This window comes from Danio rerio, chromosome 20 (assembly GCF_049306965.1).
Source record: "Danio rerio strain Tuebingen ecotype United States chromosome 20, GRCz12tu, whole genome shotgun sequence".
Lineage (NCBI taxonomy): Eukaryota > Metazoa > Chordata > Actinopteri > Cypriniformes > Danionidae > Danio > Danio rerio.
In genome coordinates, this window is record NC_133195.1 from 45,482,501 (window position 1) to 45,499,574 (window position 17,074).

At 36.7% G+C, this 17,074-nt stretch overlaps 1 protein-coding gene across 1 annotated transcript in view; it reads right to left on the bottom strand.

The window, feature by feature from the left end:
- Positions 1-16,186, bottom strand: part of slc35f1 (solute carrier family 35 member F1) — a 208,620-nt gene extending 192,434 nt beyond the window's left edge. Inside the window, exon 1 of the mRNA XM_677843.10 lies at positions 15,788-16,186. Coding sequence (XP_682935.5) covers positions 15,788-15,900 — 113 coding nt within the window. The 5' untranslated portion in view covers positions 15,901-16,186. The remainder of the gene's footprint in view (positions 1-15,787) is intronic.
- Positions 16,187-17,074: the final 888 nt, after the last annotated feature.

The following is a 17,074-nucleotide window of genomic DNA, read 5'->3' on the forward strand; positions in this document are numbered from 1 at the left end:
ATAGCGAATAACATAACTCATAACATCTCCTTTTGTGTTCAATGGAAAGAACATAATATAGATTTGCTGTGACATTTGAGCGTTTGATCGCATAAAAGGCCAATATTATCATCATCAGCACAGAATCACCCTACAATGATTACCATTTAATGCAGCCTGTGAATCTTCCTCTGGCCAAAATGTGAAATAAAGGCATTGCAAAACTGCACAGGAGGAGGAGTTAAAGAGTGTCCTGCTAAGACGAAATAAAGCTGATTAAGACTCTGGGATTAAATTGCTCATAAATGTTCCACAAAGCAATAAATGGGCATTAAGCTACGAACAAAACTATGAGGCTCATTATCAGGAGAATTTCATAACGGCGACTGATTGTTAACTCGATTTGAACAGCTCCTGCCAAGTCAAGCCATGTGAGTTCCTCTGACCTGATTACCGCCATATGATTAAACAGCCAATTACATCGCAGCACAAAGCCCCGAATGGCCATTCTGGGAGCAGACATCATCAGATCTGCTCTGCTGTTATTCTGAAAGCGTACTTCATGTTGGAGGACTACTGGATCAATGAGTTCTGAGCTTTAACCAAAATTGCAATATTTCTATATATAGCAGAGCAGAGCTGCATGATTAAAGATTGTGTCTCGATTCCCAATGACAAATCTGGTATGTCTATTAAAGGGATAGTTCACCCTAAAATCTCAATTCTGTCCTAATTTACTCACCCTTTGTTTGTATGAGTTTCTTTCTTCTGTTAAACGCGAAAGATGATCATTTGAAAAAAGCTGAAAACATCAGCTGAATATTCATCTATTGATTTTAATAGTATTTGTTTTTCATACTATGTAAGTCAGGGGTGTCCAAACTCGGTCCTGGAGTTCCGGTGTCCTGCAGATTTAAGCTCCAACTTGCCTCAACACACCTGCAAAGATGTTTCTAGAAAGCCTAGTAAGTGCTTGATTAGCTAGCCCAGGTGTGTCTGATTGGGGTTGGAACTAAACTTTGCAGGACACCGGCCCTCTAGGACCGAGTTTGGACATGCCTGATGTAAGTCAATGGTTACAGGGTTTAAAAACATTCAGATTATAACCTTTTATGTAGTGGTGGGCAAAGCGAGGCTTCGTGAAACACTGAAACTATCGAAGCAAATGTGTCGAAGCTTCGAAACGTTTCGAAACACCACTCTACGGTGACACCTAGTGGTCATTATATCTGTATTTCACTGAAACAGCTTCAGCAAAGAACAGTTGAACAAATTGATGTATCAAACCCCACTTTGTAGCCTTGAATCATCAGAAGGTTTAGTCGAGCGGTTAGAGTACTTGACTATCATGCGGGAATAATGGGTTCGAATCCAGACTGGCACAAGTGTGTTGAAATGCTTTACTACCAGTTGGTAATGCTTTGTTATTGTATCGTTTTGTTTCAATATTGCTCTGACATACGAATAAACATTTGTAAATAAATTTGTATTTTGTTCATATAACAGGGTTGTTACTAGATCAGATACAGTTGTGGCCAGAAGTTAACAATAATTATTTATATTATTAATTAAATTTCCCATTGTATTTTATTAACGTCTATCCAAAACCTAAACCCATCACAGTACTGTAAAAATATGAATTATTGTTTTACAGTGTTACAAAAATGATGCTAAATTGATGGTGTATCCGCAGCTGTATCCTATCTAGGCTACACCATAAAACAGTAACATGATTAAAATACATAAAATCATGATTTTGGAGTATTTGTAATAGTCGAGATTCGAACCCAAAATAAATTTGAAATAGAGTACTCTAGTGCACACGCACGGTACACTAGGCCATACAAGACAGAGACTATAAATAGATCATGCCAGTTAAATGCAGATTCTCCGGGTCTTGAAACGCCTCTGAAATGATCAATGCTTTGAATCGCTTTTGTCACGTGACCAAGTGTTTCGAAACACTTTAGTCACGTGACCTGGGTGTTTCGGATCATGCTTCGGTACAGTGTTTCAAAACACTTGCGCTCCGGGATCTCGACACTGTGTCGAAACGTCAGTTTCACGTCAGCCATCCCTACTTTTATGTCCACTATGCTCAATTAAATCTGGACAACTGATTATTCCCATAATTGTAGGTGCACATAAACTGGCACCTACAGTCTGGAACAGCCTTCCTACACTCTCAGAAAAAAAAAAAAAAAATGGAAGAATGTTGTACCAAAGAAGGTATACAAACCCTTGTCACTGGGGCAGTACCTTTTTATAAAACAGAATTGTACCTTAAGACAAAGAAACTAATTTGTACCATTGCAGTTTGTACCTTTAAGTTGATGATTTGTACTATGGGAAACCAGAGAGTACCTTTGTTTTTTAAAACCTGCAGATACAATATTGTACCTCCATGAAGGTACCCCTACAGTGACAAGACACTATTTAAAGGCATTTTACTTCATCCAAAATGTGTCAATTTAATTACTGTAAATATTAAACACCAAATACATTTATGAACAATATTTTTTTTAAGTTTCTTTGTGAGTAAATGCACCTTTTCCATTTACAATAAAGAATAAAAAATACTTTAACATAAGTCTAAAGATCTATTGTTTCTAAACATTTCACAACTCTTTTCACAGAAATGTTACAGAAACACTTTCTCCCATGTACAATATAAAGCATTTCTCCAATTTTCACACAATACTTTTGTAATCACTCAAAAGTTCATTTAATTTACTTAATTTTAAAACAGAAATAAAATTATGCAAAAGTTTTGTAACGATTATGCACAATGTTTGATTACTTTTATAATACTAAAATGTCTGCATGAACACTTTGCATATGCAGGACTTTTGCCAGCTCATGTGCATAGTAGAAAGCAAACACCAAAAGGTGCCGATATCAATAATGAAAATGTATATATCAGAAAATGCTTACCAAATGTTTATTAAAAATGTCTTAAATGTTTAGTTTACAATACCTGTAGTTTTATTTACCAGTTACCAGTTTTGTATTATAGAACTTAATAATTAATGTTTATGAGTTTCTTCAAGCATAGGCTTTTAAATGATGATTCATGTTTTAATATGGAAATTATTCATAAAATCACTTTGCCTTTCCAGTCATATTTATTTCCATAGATATTGTCATAAAGAAAGAGTTGTTCAACAACTATGCACCTCTTTTTATAAGAGCAATTGCATTCTACTATAAATGGTACAGAACAGTAGGAAGTCTTTTCTACACTCTCAGAAATAAAGGTATGCGAGCTGTCACTGGGGTGGTACCTTTATACCACATTTGTACTGAAAAGGTCCATATTAATACTTCAAGGGTACATATTAGTACCTCAAAAGTACAAAAGTGTTTCTCTTCAAATTTTAGGTACTAATATATACTTTTGAGGTACCAATATGGACCCTTTTAGTACAAATGTGTACTCAGTGACAACTCGCGTACCTTTATTTCTGAGAGTGTATACCATATAAGGTACAACTTTTACCATCATGTATCTTTTTTTTTTGAGAGTGTAGTACAGTTCGAGAGCCAGACGCATTCTGCCAGTTTAAAACTAGATTACAGACACATCTCTCTGCATTAGCATACACATAAAACACAAATGATTTTGAAATCCAAATCCCATAAAGGTTTGTTAGTCTGCATAAATTAGGAAAACCGGAGCCGGGAACGCTTTCCCAAAAACAACTCTATAATTTTAACGGCATCTACGCTAATGTTAATCTGTTTTTCATCATCCCGAGGTCTCCAAAATCCTAGACCAGGCCGTATCCTGAGCAGATGCTGTGGTGGTCATGGAGGAGCGGAGAGCATGTGACTTCTGAAAGACCTCAGTGACAGACGAGTCTTCGCACTGATCTCGTTGGCCAGCATAATCATTCGCCGGTGACCTTTTCACACCTGCAGCTTCCCCACGATAAACGTCCAGCATTCTCCAGCCTCCAGAACCTAGACTGCAGCTCCGCACAAGAAGTTTGGCCAGAGGAGAAATGGTCATGCTCAACTGAGTGGTTTCTCTCAGTTTTTTCCCTTCACTTTCATCAATTGGTGAAGTTTTTTTCTCGCCACTGGCTTGCTTGGTTTGGGACTTGTGGAGCTGTGCATCGATGGATTTGCTCTTCAGTGTTTGGACTTAAAAAACTAAACCACACTGAACGGAACTAAACTGAACTTCAACTCTGAAAACTGGACTGACACTGTTTCAATTTACTATTATCTTCCATTTAAAGCTGCTTTGACACAATCTCCAGATGTAAAAGCGCAATACAAATAAAAATGAATTAAAATGAATTGAATATTCAGAATCTCTTTTAAGCTAAATAAATAAGTTGTGATTTTCAATTTGGCCATGATTGATTGCTTCAAAACTTCACAAAATAAACATATTTGTTATGAACAATGTCTTGATTGCAATAAATTTTTTGATCAACGTAATTTTCATGAAAATCCACAAATCAAAAGACTCACTGCAGCACCATTAAGATGATTCATCGTTCAAATGCTGGCCTCAGAGAAATGAATGGCACGTTTCATTTAGCATTACGGATGATTTCAGCTGCATTAATGGAGCCACAGGAAATGGGAACAGAGTTGTGCTGTTTGCTCCAGGAAGTGTGAATGGCTCGACTGAAGCAGAACAATGAGATCAGCCGTCCTGCTCCTCAATGAGCCGCTAACATTCCTCACATTATCTCACAGGTTGCTAAGAACAGCAGCCACTTTATTACAGGATTACCTTACGTCTTACAACGTCTGACAACGTGGAAAACTCATGTGCACATGACTGGCGGTTTAGAGAGAGGCTGTGCAATCAAAAAAAAAAAAAAAAAAAAACACTGCACTAAGGTTGCACTAAGGTTGCTGATAACATATATTAGATATAACCTTTCATGTGGAAGCTGTAGACTAGCAGCAAGTGTTTTATGATGTCTGACACACTGTCAGAAAAAAGGTACAACAGAGGAACAATTTTGTACCTAGGGGTACAAAACCAATAACTGTTCAATGTATATAATTTCTTAAACGCAAGATGTCTTCAGTATCATTGTGATACTATTGTAGTCTTTATAAATGGAGTGACTTTGTCTGTCTTCATTTTGTTTTGTTTAAATATTTTTAAAGTAATAGTTTTTATTTCATTTTATTTTAGTACTTCAAGTTAAAATACATTTACAAATGAACATAAATAAATGAATGAGTGAATGAACATGTGCTAAATTACAATATGTTATTAGTTAATATTTATTTTATTAAATTAGATATATTTATCTATGTCTTATTAGTTCTTTTTCAAATAAGTAAATACATATTGTTCATCAAATATTACATATTTACATATATATATATTTGTCAACTGCACATCCATGATGCAAATCTCCCGTTCCACCACATCCTTTATTGAATTGAGCTCTGGTGATTGTGGAGGCCATTTGAGTACAGTGAACTCATTGTCATGTTCAAGAAACCAGTCTGAGATGATTCACGCTTTTTTAAATGGTGTGTTATCCTGCTAGAACTAGCCATCAGAAGATGGGTACACTGTGGTCATAAAGGGATGGACACGGTCAGTAACAATAATCAGGTAGACTGTGGCGTTGACACAAGGCTCAATTGGTAGTAATGGGCCCAGAGTGTGCCAAGAAAATATCCCCACACCATTACACCTGCACCACTAGCCTGAACCATAGATACAAGGCAGGATGGATCCAGGCTCTAGCTGATGGCAAATTCTGACCCTACCATCCGAATATTGCTCGGTTTGAACTGCAGCAGATCGTCTTGACCATGTCTACAAACCTAAATGCATTGTGTTGCTGCCATGTGATTGATTGATTGATTGATTGATTGATTAGAAAATTGCATTAACGAGCAGTTGGACAGGTGTACCTAATAAAGTGGCCAATGAGTGAGAATAGATGACAGACAGACAGACAGACAGAGAGACAGATAGACAGATAGACAGATAGATAGATAGATAGATAGATAGATAGATAGATAGATAGATAGATAGATAGATAGATAGATAGATAGATAGATAGATAGATAGATAGATAGATAGATAGATAGATAGATAGATAGATAGATAGATAGATAGAGATAGATAGATAGATAGATAATCCTGATTAACACCAAAATAAATTAACAAACACAATCACAGTGGTACTAATGAAAACAAAAACTTTAAAATTGTGGGGAAAAGGCTACATATTAAACATTTTACCAAAGCATCCAACAATTTTATATCCCACAGAATTAGCTAGGATGGCTCGATAAATCAAATTCAGAAAATACAATCCATTAGCAACTTCCCCCTAAAACAACTTGCACCCATTTGAAAACATTAGCTGATAGACAAGAAAAGTATCTTGAGCTGAACAGCAGATCTTCTGTACAGACCAAACGTGATTAGATTCAGCTTAGCTGTCCTCACCATCCATGTGTCAGAGAAAAGAACAGCTTCACCCACCAAGTAACATGTTCTGATTGAGTTCACTGTGGACCGGCACAAAATTAATCAGTAAAGAAAAGAATCTGATTCTCAGCTGAGCACTAAAGCACACACATTTTCCACAGAAAACTCATTTTACCCATGAGGTGAGGATGAAAATCGGCTTTATGCTGAAGGTAATGGAGGCTCTTTTAATGCTGCTCCTGAATTATTATGTCACATTGTTTTTGCAACCCTGTTCACACTGGGGATGGGGAAAAGCAATGTGATATATAATTCATACATATCATTTACTTAAGTGCAAATATAGAGATCAAAAAATTATGTCAACAATAATCAGACCTGGATATGTTTACATGATGTGGATATTATGGTTTGTTAATGAGTCTACATCGTTTATCTACTACACACAACCTCAAACACAGGTGGTGCTCTCTCTATTCTCAGCATCTGTTGTATATACACAACAGCATATGTTGCGTTTTAATAGACAAATTAGCTTTTAAGGTTTTACAGATGCTAAGATGCTATTACAGTGTAGCTAAGTGGCTGATAGGCAGTTATTGGAAGAACACGGCTTCGCTAGGTGGTTGCTAGGGTGTTCGATATCATTTACAGGATGTTGTTAGATGGTTACTATGTTCTGTGAAATTATGTAAGTGTTGTTGTTGATAGGGTTGCTAGTGTGTTTAAGGTGATGAATATTATGTTGTTAGATGTTTATTGGTTTTTCTCTGCTGAAAAAAACTGCTTAAACCAGCCTGGGCTGGTTGGCTGGATTTAGCTGGTCAAGCAGCCTGGTTTTATGGCCCGTTTCCACTCATTTGTACAGTACGGTACGGGTCACCTTTATCAGGCTTGCATTTCCACTGCCTAAAGGGTACCAAGGGTACCTATTTGACGGGCGTGGTGTACGACAGTAAGTTTCAGTCAACGTTGAGTAAATGAGGAAATCTTGCTCAAAATAAAGCTGTATGGGTCATTCACATATCATACAAGAAGCACTTCTCACAAAACAGATGCTTTATACGCATAAATACTGGTGTATAAATGTTCGTAACTAACCTTCTATGAACATGATTTGATTATAACTGCAGATCAATAACAGTGCAAAATAGCCTACTGTAACATTTGAGATTATATAAAATAAACAAATAAATGAACATATATAAACACATACACACCCTTACAGTCTCCGATATGTTACCAATTACAGAAAAACTACACACAGCATACATTTAGTCCTTATTTGGGTTCAAAAACAACACGCAACATAGCCCACAGTCAGTGTAAACCTCTCATCTGTATCTGTAATCTTCACCAGCACATGTAACCTCAGTTAGAGAGTCATTCCGTCATTCTGAGTTCATAATAGTCCAAAAGGCGATGATAAACATGGCAGTTTGTTCATGATACAGGCTGCCGAAACAGTTTGCTTGTGTGTTTTCCCGGCGTCTCCTTTGTTTTTTTGCAGTTCCTTCCCGTGTTTGTCAATTTCTGAAAGGATCAGATGTCAGAAGCACTTCAATTATCACGCGCATGTTATTATCATCAGCTCAAGAAGTTTGTTATTTCAAATATAGACGCGATCGCGAGCTCCCTGGAGAAAGTGAAACCGCTCACACTTTTAGATGGCCTTGTAAAACAAAAAAGGACACGTCAGATTTTGTTCACCTTGCCTTTGTGGCTGTTCATCAAGACAACAACAAGGTTTGTTTGAGCTTGGGTCATCCATGGCTCGCTATTATATGCATAAAGTATTTCGATGTAATGTCTCGGCTGTGTTTTTAAAACATGGCGGTTCCTTTGTTTTCATTCTGGCTAGCTCCACGAGCGAGTGCCGTTTCTCTGTAAACCAATAGCGTTCAGCTTTGCGTCTAGCTCTGCCTTTTGGTACCCTTTTGTCGTGCTTAGGTACCTTTTGCAAAGGGTTACCAAAAGTGGTACAGTACGGTTCGCTTTAAGGTACCTTTTGACTGCGGAAACGGACATAAAAGCGTACCAAACCAAACTGTACTGCACTACTCAGTGGAAACGGGCCATTAGAGGGGTTTTGGCATTTAGAGGGGTTTGGCCATTTCCAGCCAGGTCTTAGAGGGTCAAGCTGGGAGATGACCAGCTAAAACCAGCTGTACCAGCCTAGCCAGGCTGGGAATCCAGGCAAAACAAGCTATGTTTAACTTAAACCAGGCTGGTCAAGCTGGTTTTAGCTGGTCATTGTCCAGCCTGACCAGCTAAGACAAGGCTGCGAATGGCCACCTTTTAAACCTGTTATTAAACAGAGGTAATTGACAAATACTTTTAGATGGCCGCTTCTATGCTTGCTTATCTAAAAGTATTAGTCAATTATCTTTGTTTAATAATCAAGACAAATAAAAGTGTGACCATGAGGGACACCACCGGCCGAGGCGATTCCTCTGAGCGACATGAGCATCCGAATGAACAAATGTAATAAATACGAGTAAAGACAAAAGGTTCAAACAATTATATAATTAATATAGAATTATATATTGATATAATCTTCTTAGTCTCATTAGATGTACACCCTTGAGTTAAAGGCAAACTGAAACAACATTGTGCACTGAAAAGGCCAAGCACGCAGTGAACCTTCATCCAAAAGTGGACACCTCCATGGGGCCAACTGGGTGGACCTTACAAACTACACAACTAAGTGTATAAGTGCATAATGTGTGAGTGCATAGTGTGTAGTGCTTCATTTGGGATGCAACCAGTGTGTTGCTGTTGCTAGGGGTTACTAATTCATTCTGCGTGGTTAATAAGTTATTGCTGGGATGTTCAAGGTCAGTAATAAGACATTGATTAATGTGATTCCTGGCTTGTAATCTGCTGATAATCATACTGAAATACTGAAGATTTCTGCTAGTGCAGATTTCTGTGTGGGCCTGGACTTTTGCGAGTGCCAGTAAAAACATTAATTCCTCTACAGTGGCATCCCACTGGTTAAAAGATTGCCCAGTAAGAACAGGCCTCACTTTCAGCCGGAGAGCAGATTCTACTTTTGGCAGGTTCACAATGGGCACAGAAGCACCCAGCGTGCAACCCGATCTGCCCCTGCACAGATTCCACCTCCTGGGATATTGTTCTGGGAGATAAAGGCAAGTGGTGGGGATAAAAAGGACCAGCAGATGGCAAAGAGAGAGAAAGAGTGGGCAGCCTGACTCATCTGACCTAGGACTACCAGCTGTCATCCTCTCTGCATAACCACACACACACAACTGGAGATGCTGAACACTGAGGATACCCTTACACACACAGACAAACAATTACTAAACAAACAACTTGAACAAGTCAGAGGAAAACAATGAAACATTTAAAGGTTAATTAATGAGGTCAAGTACAAATGCCTCAATATTTATAAAATAGTAGGAGAAAATAGATAACGTGCTGTATTAATGTATGTACAGAAGACAGTCAATAAAATGTCATTTAGTCTCAAATACTCATTAATTGTCGTTTTAAATTTTCATATTTTGCCTAAATTCATCAGCAAGCCATTTTTATCCTTCAAAATGTAATATATATTAACATGAACACATCTTTTAAATATTGTAATAGTATATCTCAGAATAAACATGTTGTTAAATAAATACATCTGTTACAATAAATGAATTCTGTCTGGTTCTTGAATCTGATTGGCTGATAGCCATGTGCTATTCTGCAATAACAGCACTCAGTACACCCCTCTCACCCTTCTGTATTACTCCGCCCACGGAGTGACAGCTGATCAAAAAACTCACTACATTCACTACACTAAACAATCACTACACTACATTATTAACTAAAAGCTACTATAGTAACTATATAGTATACAGTAATGACTATTTTTCTCTTCAGTTGGATATGGATAAAACATGGTAATTCTTATGGTTTAATAAAAATAAATAGATTTTTGGAAATCACCAGGCGACCAACCTTCATTGTCCCACGACCCCTTGGGGGGTCCCGACCCCCACTTTGAGAACCACAGGTTTAGACTGCAACTGAGCAGTTTATTTATAAAAAAAGTGCCTATTTGAAATGTATATAATTTTAGGTAATCAGCGCATTTGTGGCCATTAGTCTATCATACTGAGCATAGCAAAGACAGATGTGCCACAAGATGGCGACCGCATAATAAGTCCTAAGGGGAGAAAAACTCAGCGTTTTCTTTTTGCATTTCAAATTGCATATATATATATATATATATATATATATATATATATATATATATATATATATATATATATATATACATACATACATACATAGTATGTATTACATACATACATACATACATAGACATACAGACATACATACACATATATATATATATATATATATATATATATATATATATATATATATATATATATATTAGGGATGTAACGGTATCAGAATTTCACGGTACGGTAATACCTCGGTATGAATGTCACGATACGGTATTTATTGAATCATTTACAGGAAAAAACAAAACTTATGAAAATACTCCAAAAAGGTGCCAAAAGTGTCAATGACATACAAATTAGCCATCTATCGGTAAGCTTTGAAACAGGAACTTCAATTTTAATAACAAAAAAATATTAAACCATGTAAAAAATAAAGTTTCAATTTAGTAGTGTTGAAAATTCATCACATTCAACATTTAATCACTCACTCACTTAGATAGAGATGGCTTTAAAGAAAAATTATCATATAAATATAATCTGGTAAAAGCTGGTATCTCTGGGTATTTACAATGTCCCCTGCAACAGAAAAAAACCCTCTCATTTGGGACTGAGGTTTCTGGGACAAGAGAGATATGACTTGGCCCAGGTTGACAGCAGTGGGTAACGTTGTGCATTGTCTTTCCCCCACTTGAGAGGACAAACCATGAGTGAGATACAGATCTCATGTCTGCATCAATCTGAACAGTGTGCTGTGTTTCTGCAGTCCCCATGACTGATTATTAGTCGTATTCCCCAACTTGCAGGCACGTGCACACACAGTGCTCAACCTGTGCAGTGCACATGCCCTTTTTAGTCTTGGATAGAAAGTTCCCTTCCAAAATGATCAAAAGTGCCCCCGCGACGCGACATACCCTCCGTCCCCGCTTTATAGTACGCGCGCGACAACACCGCTATTCAGTACACGCGCGGCGACAACACCCGCTTTAGGGTTTTCCAGCTCTTTTTGATCCCCGCTTCTAGCAGCACACTCCATTTCCGCATTACTGGATCTGTAGCGACAACAGACCGCAAGGGATTAATGCCAAGCCTGGGCTGATGGGAATTGTAGTTTCCGGTACCTCCCGTTCGCTTCATTCGCCTGAGCAAATTTTCTCAGAAGAACTATAGTTTTACCGAGTCATGCGACTACGGTAATATCGAAAAAAAAATAATATTGCGGTATGACGGTATTTACAATACCGTTACATCCCTAATATATATATATATATATATATAAAACTTTATTCTATTTTACTAAAATGGTCAACAGTTATTTTCAAAACAAGAATATTCAGCAATATTTTAACATTCTATACTAATATAATTATATTATTTAAAAAAATGTATCCGTTTTGATTAGAATGCTTAATTTCCAGCATTGACTACCATCCTAAGTAACCTTGCATTTGGCCACCTCATGGCAGATTTTCAATCTTGAGTTGCTAAGATCACACATATATTGGGCCGAATTGTGATTTCAAGTGCACAACAGGTTTTCTGTGGCCACAGCACTGGAATGAGTGTTGCAGATCTAGAGAATCCTTCAGGCGCCGCAGAGCTCTGCTGATTGATGGACACTCACAACACAAGACAAAAGAGCCAAAGTGTGCATTTCTCCTCAAGACCTTTCAGTCACAGTGATGAAGTGAATCCTGACTTCCACAGAAAGACCATTTGTAATGCTCACTGCAAGCAGCCAGGCATTGACCAACATCTGAAGGATGCGTTGTACAGAATCTGACATATAAGCATTCATATTCCCAAATAACTGTGCTTCTAGTATTTTTTTTTAAATGCTCACTGCTCATGAACATGGAACATTGAGTACGTTTACATGGGCATTGATAATCCAATTTAAATATGATTAAGGCAATACTCTGATTAAGAGTCTACCATGTAAACAGCGATTTGTGATTCATTTAATCCGATTAAGGTCGAACTAAACAAAAATGCAATTAAGATGTGGAGTTTTCCTATTTCAGTCGCATTATTGAAGTGCAGTACAGACATGTAAACACCGCAAGCAAACTATTACAGTTTTGTCAGACTTTTCGCTGCATATTTTACGACAGGACGCACATACAACAGTTTTCAGACATTTTATGACCAACAAATGTGAATAAGGCAACACAAATACATTCAATGTCATCACATAAATCACATTAAAAGGTCACTTAACCCTATTCATGCTTAAAAGGGGATATTCATCATTTGCTCACCCTTGTCACAAAAATGTTTGAGTCCCCACCTTCTGGTGAACGCAAAAGAAGATATTTTGAAAAATGTTGAACACAGCCTATTCACTTCCATATTACATACTATGGTTTTCAATAGCTACCAGTTTAACATTCTTCAAAATGTCTTCTTCTTTATTTTTAACAGAAAAAAAGAATCTGAAACAGGTTAGTGACATGTTAAAGATGAGAGTAATTGAGGACGGTTTGGAAGGAACCATGCCATTAATAAATGTGACAAGCTGATTTCTGCCAGAATGCAACAGCAAATCCAAACGAATCCATGTTAATTTCTCAAACGTGTCGCAAGAAACTGTTGTAGAGAATCTGACATGTAAGCATCATCGTAATATCACTACACATAAATCACTACACAGCTAGTAAATAATCCAAACTCACTCACTCCTCATGAACACAAATCAGAACTCAGAAATCAGTCAAATGACAACCCAAAACTCTTACAATACAACATTTATTAAACGATCAGGAGTCTAGAACAGAACGAAACAATGCAGTGAATGCAATGAATTCGGTCATCATTTACTCACGCTTCACTTGTAAAAAACCTGTTTGAGTTTCGTCCTTCTGTTGAAGGCAAAAGAAGATATTTTGAAAAATGTTGAAGACAGGTGCCGATTCACTTCCATATTTCTTACTATGGTTTTCAATAGCTACCCGTTTAAAATAATCTGCAAAATATCTTCTTTTTTAAGTTGAACAGAAAAAAAAGAATCTCAAACCGGTTTGTGACAAGTTAAAGATGAGAGTAAATGAGGACAGTTTGGAGGGAACCATCCCTTTAATAAATGTGACAAGCTGATTTCTGCTAGGATGCAACAGCAATCCCAATTGCATCCATAATAATTTATCTAACCTGTAAATCACTACACAACTATTAATGATACTAAACCCACACACTCCGCATGAACACAAATCAAAACTCAGAAATCAGACTGATGACAACCCAAAACCATACAAGATTTATCAAACGATCAGGAGTCTAGTACAGAACACAACAACACAGAAAGTTTAATTAAAGGCACAGTACACCCAAAAATCTAAATTTGGTCAACATTTACTCACACTTCACTTGTCACAAACCTGTTTGAGTTTCCTTTTTCTGTTGAAGGCAAAAGAAGATATTTTGAAAAATGTTGAACACAGGTGCCTTTTCACTTCCATATTTCCTACTATGGTTGTCAATAGCTACCCTTTTAAAACATTCTTCAAAATATCTTCTTTTGTGATCAACAGCAAAAAATAATCTCAAACAGGTTTGTGACATGTTAAAGATGAGAGTAAATGAGGACAGTTTGGAGGGAACCCTCCCTTTAATAAAAGTGACAAGCTGATTTCTGCCAGGATTCAACAGCAAATCCAAATGCATCCATATTAATTTCTCAAACCTGTTGCAAGAAATTGTTGTAGAGAATCTGACATGAAAGCAGCATTAATATATTTTCAGAATCACTACACAACTAGTAAATAAACCAAACCCACTCACTTCTCAAACACAAATCAGAACCCAGAAATCAGTCAGATGACAACCCAAAACCATGCAAGATTTATTGATCAGGAGTCTAGTACAGAACAAAACAACACAGAAAGTTGTTGAAGAAATCAACTATTCGGTTTATTTCAACTATTCAGATTTGTCAAAGAAATCTAAATTCGGTCATCATTTACTCACACTTCACTTGTCACAAACCTGTTTAAGTTTCCTTCTTCTGTTGAATACAAAAGAAGATATTTTGAAAAATGCTGAACACAGGTGCCTATTCACTTCCATATTTCCTACTATGGTTGTCAATAGCTACCAGTTTAAAACATTCTTCAAAATATCTTCTTTTTCAAGTTCAACAAAAAAAAAAAAAGAATCTCAAACCAGTTTGTGACAAGTTAAAGATGAGAGTAAATGAGAACAGAATTTTTATTTTGGGGAACTTTTAATAAATGTGACAAGCTGATTTCTGCTAGAATGCAACAGCAAATCCAAATGCATCCATGTTAATTTCTCTAACCTGTTGCAAGAAATTACTGTAGAAAATCTGACGTGAAAGCATTAATAACAATATGCATAATAAATCATTAGGCAACTAGTAAATAAACCAAACCCACTCACTCCTCATGAACACTAATCAGAACTCAGAAATCAGTCAGATGACAACCAAAAATCATACAAGATTTATCAAACGATCAGGAGTCTAGTACAGAAACAATGCTGAAAGTTTGATGAAAGGGACAGTTCACCCAAAAAATCCAAATTCGGGCATCATTTACTCACGCTTCACTTGTCACAAACCCGTTTTGTCCTTCTTTTGACGGCAAAAGAAGATAATTTGAAAAATGTTGAACACAGGTTAACTTCCAAATTTCCTACAATGGTTTTCAATAGCTACCGGTTTAAAACATTCTTCAAAATATCTTCTTTTGTTTCTAACAGATTAAACTCATAAATGTTTGAAAGCGCTTCATGTTGAGTAAGCAGTGAGTAAATATTCAGTTCTGAGTAAACTATCCCTTTAATAAATGTGCACAACATGAGAAAATTGAATAGATTTCTGCTAGGATGCGACATAGTAAATTTAGCACAGAGTTAAATGAAACAATTCTAATAATAGTAAAAACAAAACATTTAAATAAAGCAGGACTTACATCGACTCTCCATAATTGATCTCAATCCAAAATCATTTTATCGTCTAGATTAAATAATAAATAGCTGAATAAAATACAAAAAATAAACGTAGCGAGATTTAATAAACGCATAATTCACCCAGATAGGAACATTCCCTCAGGGTTTTCTCACACTCAAAAGGTCTATTCAGATCATTAACGAATAAATGTGCACAGCATGACAAAGTTGAACTGTTTCAGCTAAACATGCAACAGCAAACACTTCGACATACCTGTTTAAGACTTTCTTCATCCTCTGATAAAGCGATGGAGTCGAAGCGCCGACGCTTTCTGGAGGAAGGGTCTCAATAGTGGTGACAACATGGTTCTGGTGCTCGGGCATCATCTCTAAAGCTGAAAACTAAAGCGATCGATCAGTAAAAGCGCTGCTCATTCCTAAGGCTTTGGTTATTCCGGGCAGCTCCAGCTCTCCATGCCGCAGGTGAGGATATAAACAGGTGGATGGATGAATGGCTGGATGTATCTCCGGACAGTGGTGGAGGGAGATGCTGGAGGATCCTATAAGTCGCTGGACGACACTGTTATTATGATCCTTGTCCTCTGTTTGTTTTTTGAGCAGATGTTCGCGGGGGTTTCGGTGCGCATTTTCTGGACGCCAGAGCAGGACTGCCGTGATTATTGGGGAGGTGGTGCGTTTTTAGGGTGAAGAGGAGAGTTTGGCCGCTGGAGGTCGCTGTTTTACACTGACGCGCTTCTGAGAAAGAGATTGGATAAAATGCTGGAATAAAATAATAAATGTTGCGAGATTTATTAAATGGACAATTTATATGAACACTATGAACATTTCTTCTCCGTTTTCTCACTATCAAGTGGTCTAAATGTTTATATATAAAAGCTGATATACCTACTCAAGAATGTTATAAACCAGCAGCTTATACAAAAATAGCTTACAATGGAAGTCAGTTGTTGTTTTTTATTTCATCATTCTTTAAACTGTCTTCTTTTGTGTTCAGAGGAAAAAAACTCTAGGTTTGGAAATAGATAAGGACATATTTAAAGGCCCCCCTTAAATGTAAAATTTCTAAACTAAATGCTGGAATAAAAGGATAGTTCATGCAAAAACATTCTCCCCATTTACTCACACTGAAGTGGTCTAAACTTTAATAAATTAGAAGATATATAAAGTGGAAAATACTGTGGAAGTCATGTGTTGTTTATTCCAACATTCTTCAAGTTGTCTTCTTTTGTGTTTAACAGAATAAAGTAACTCAGTCAGGTTTGGAACAAGTGGAGGATGAGTGAATATTTAAAGTAAACCTTTAAATGTAAAATTACTATAATAAAAGCTAGAATAAATGTATAGTTCAGCCAAAAATGAAAAAATCCTCACCATTTACTAACACTCAAGTGGTCTAAACTTTTATAAATTATATTAAACACAATGGAAGATATGCTGAAGAATGCTGCCACTGACATCTAGGAAAAAATGTTTACTATGGAAATACAGTCTTCAAAATATCTTCTCTTGTGTTTAACAGAAGAAACTCTGACATGTTTGG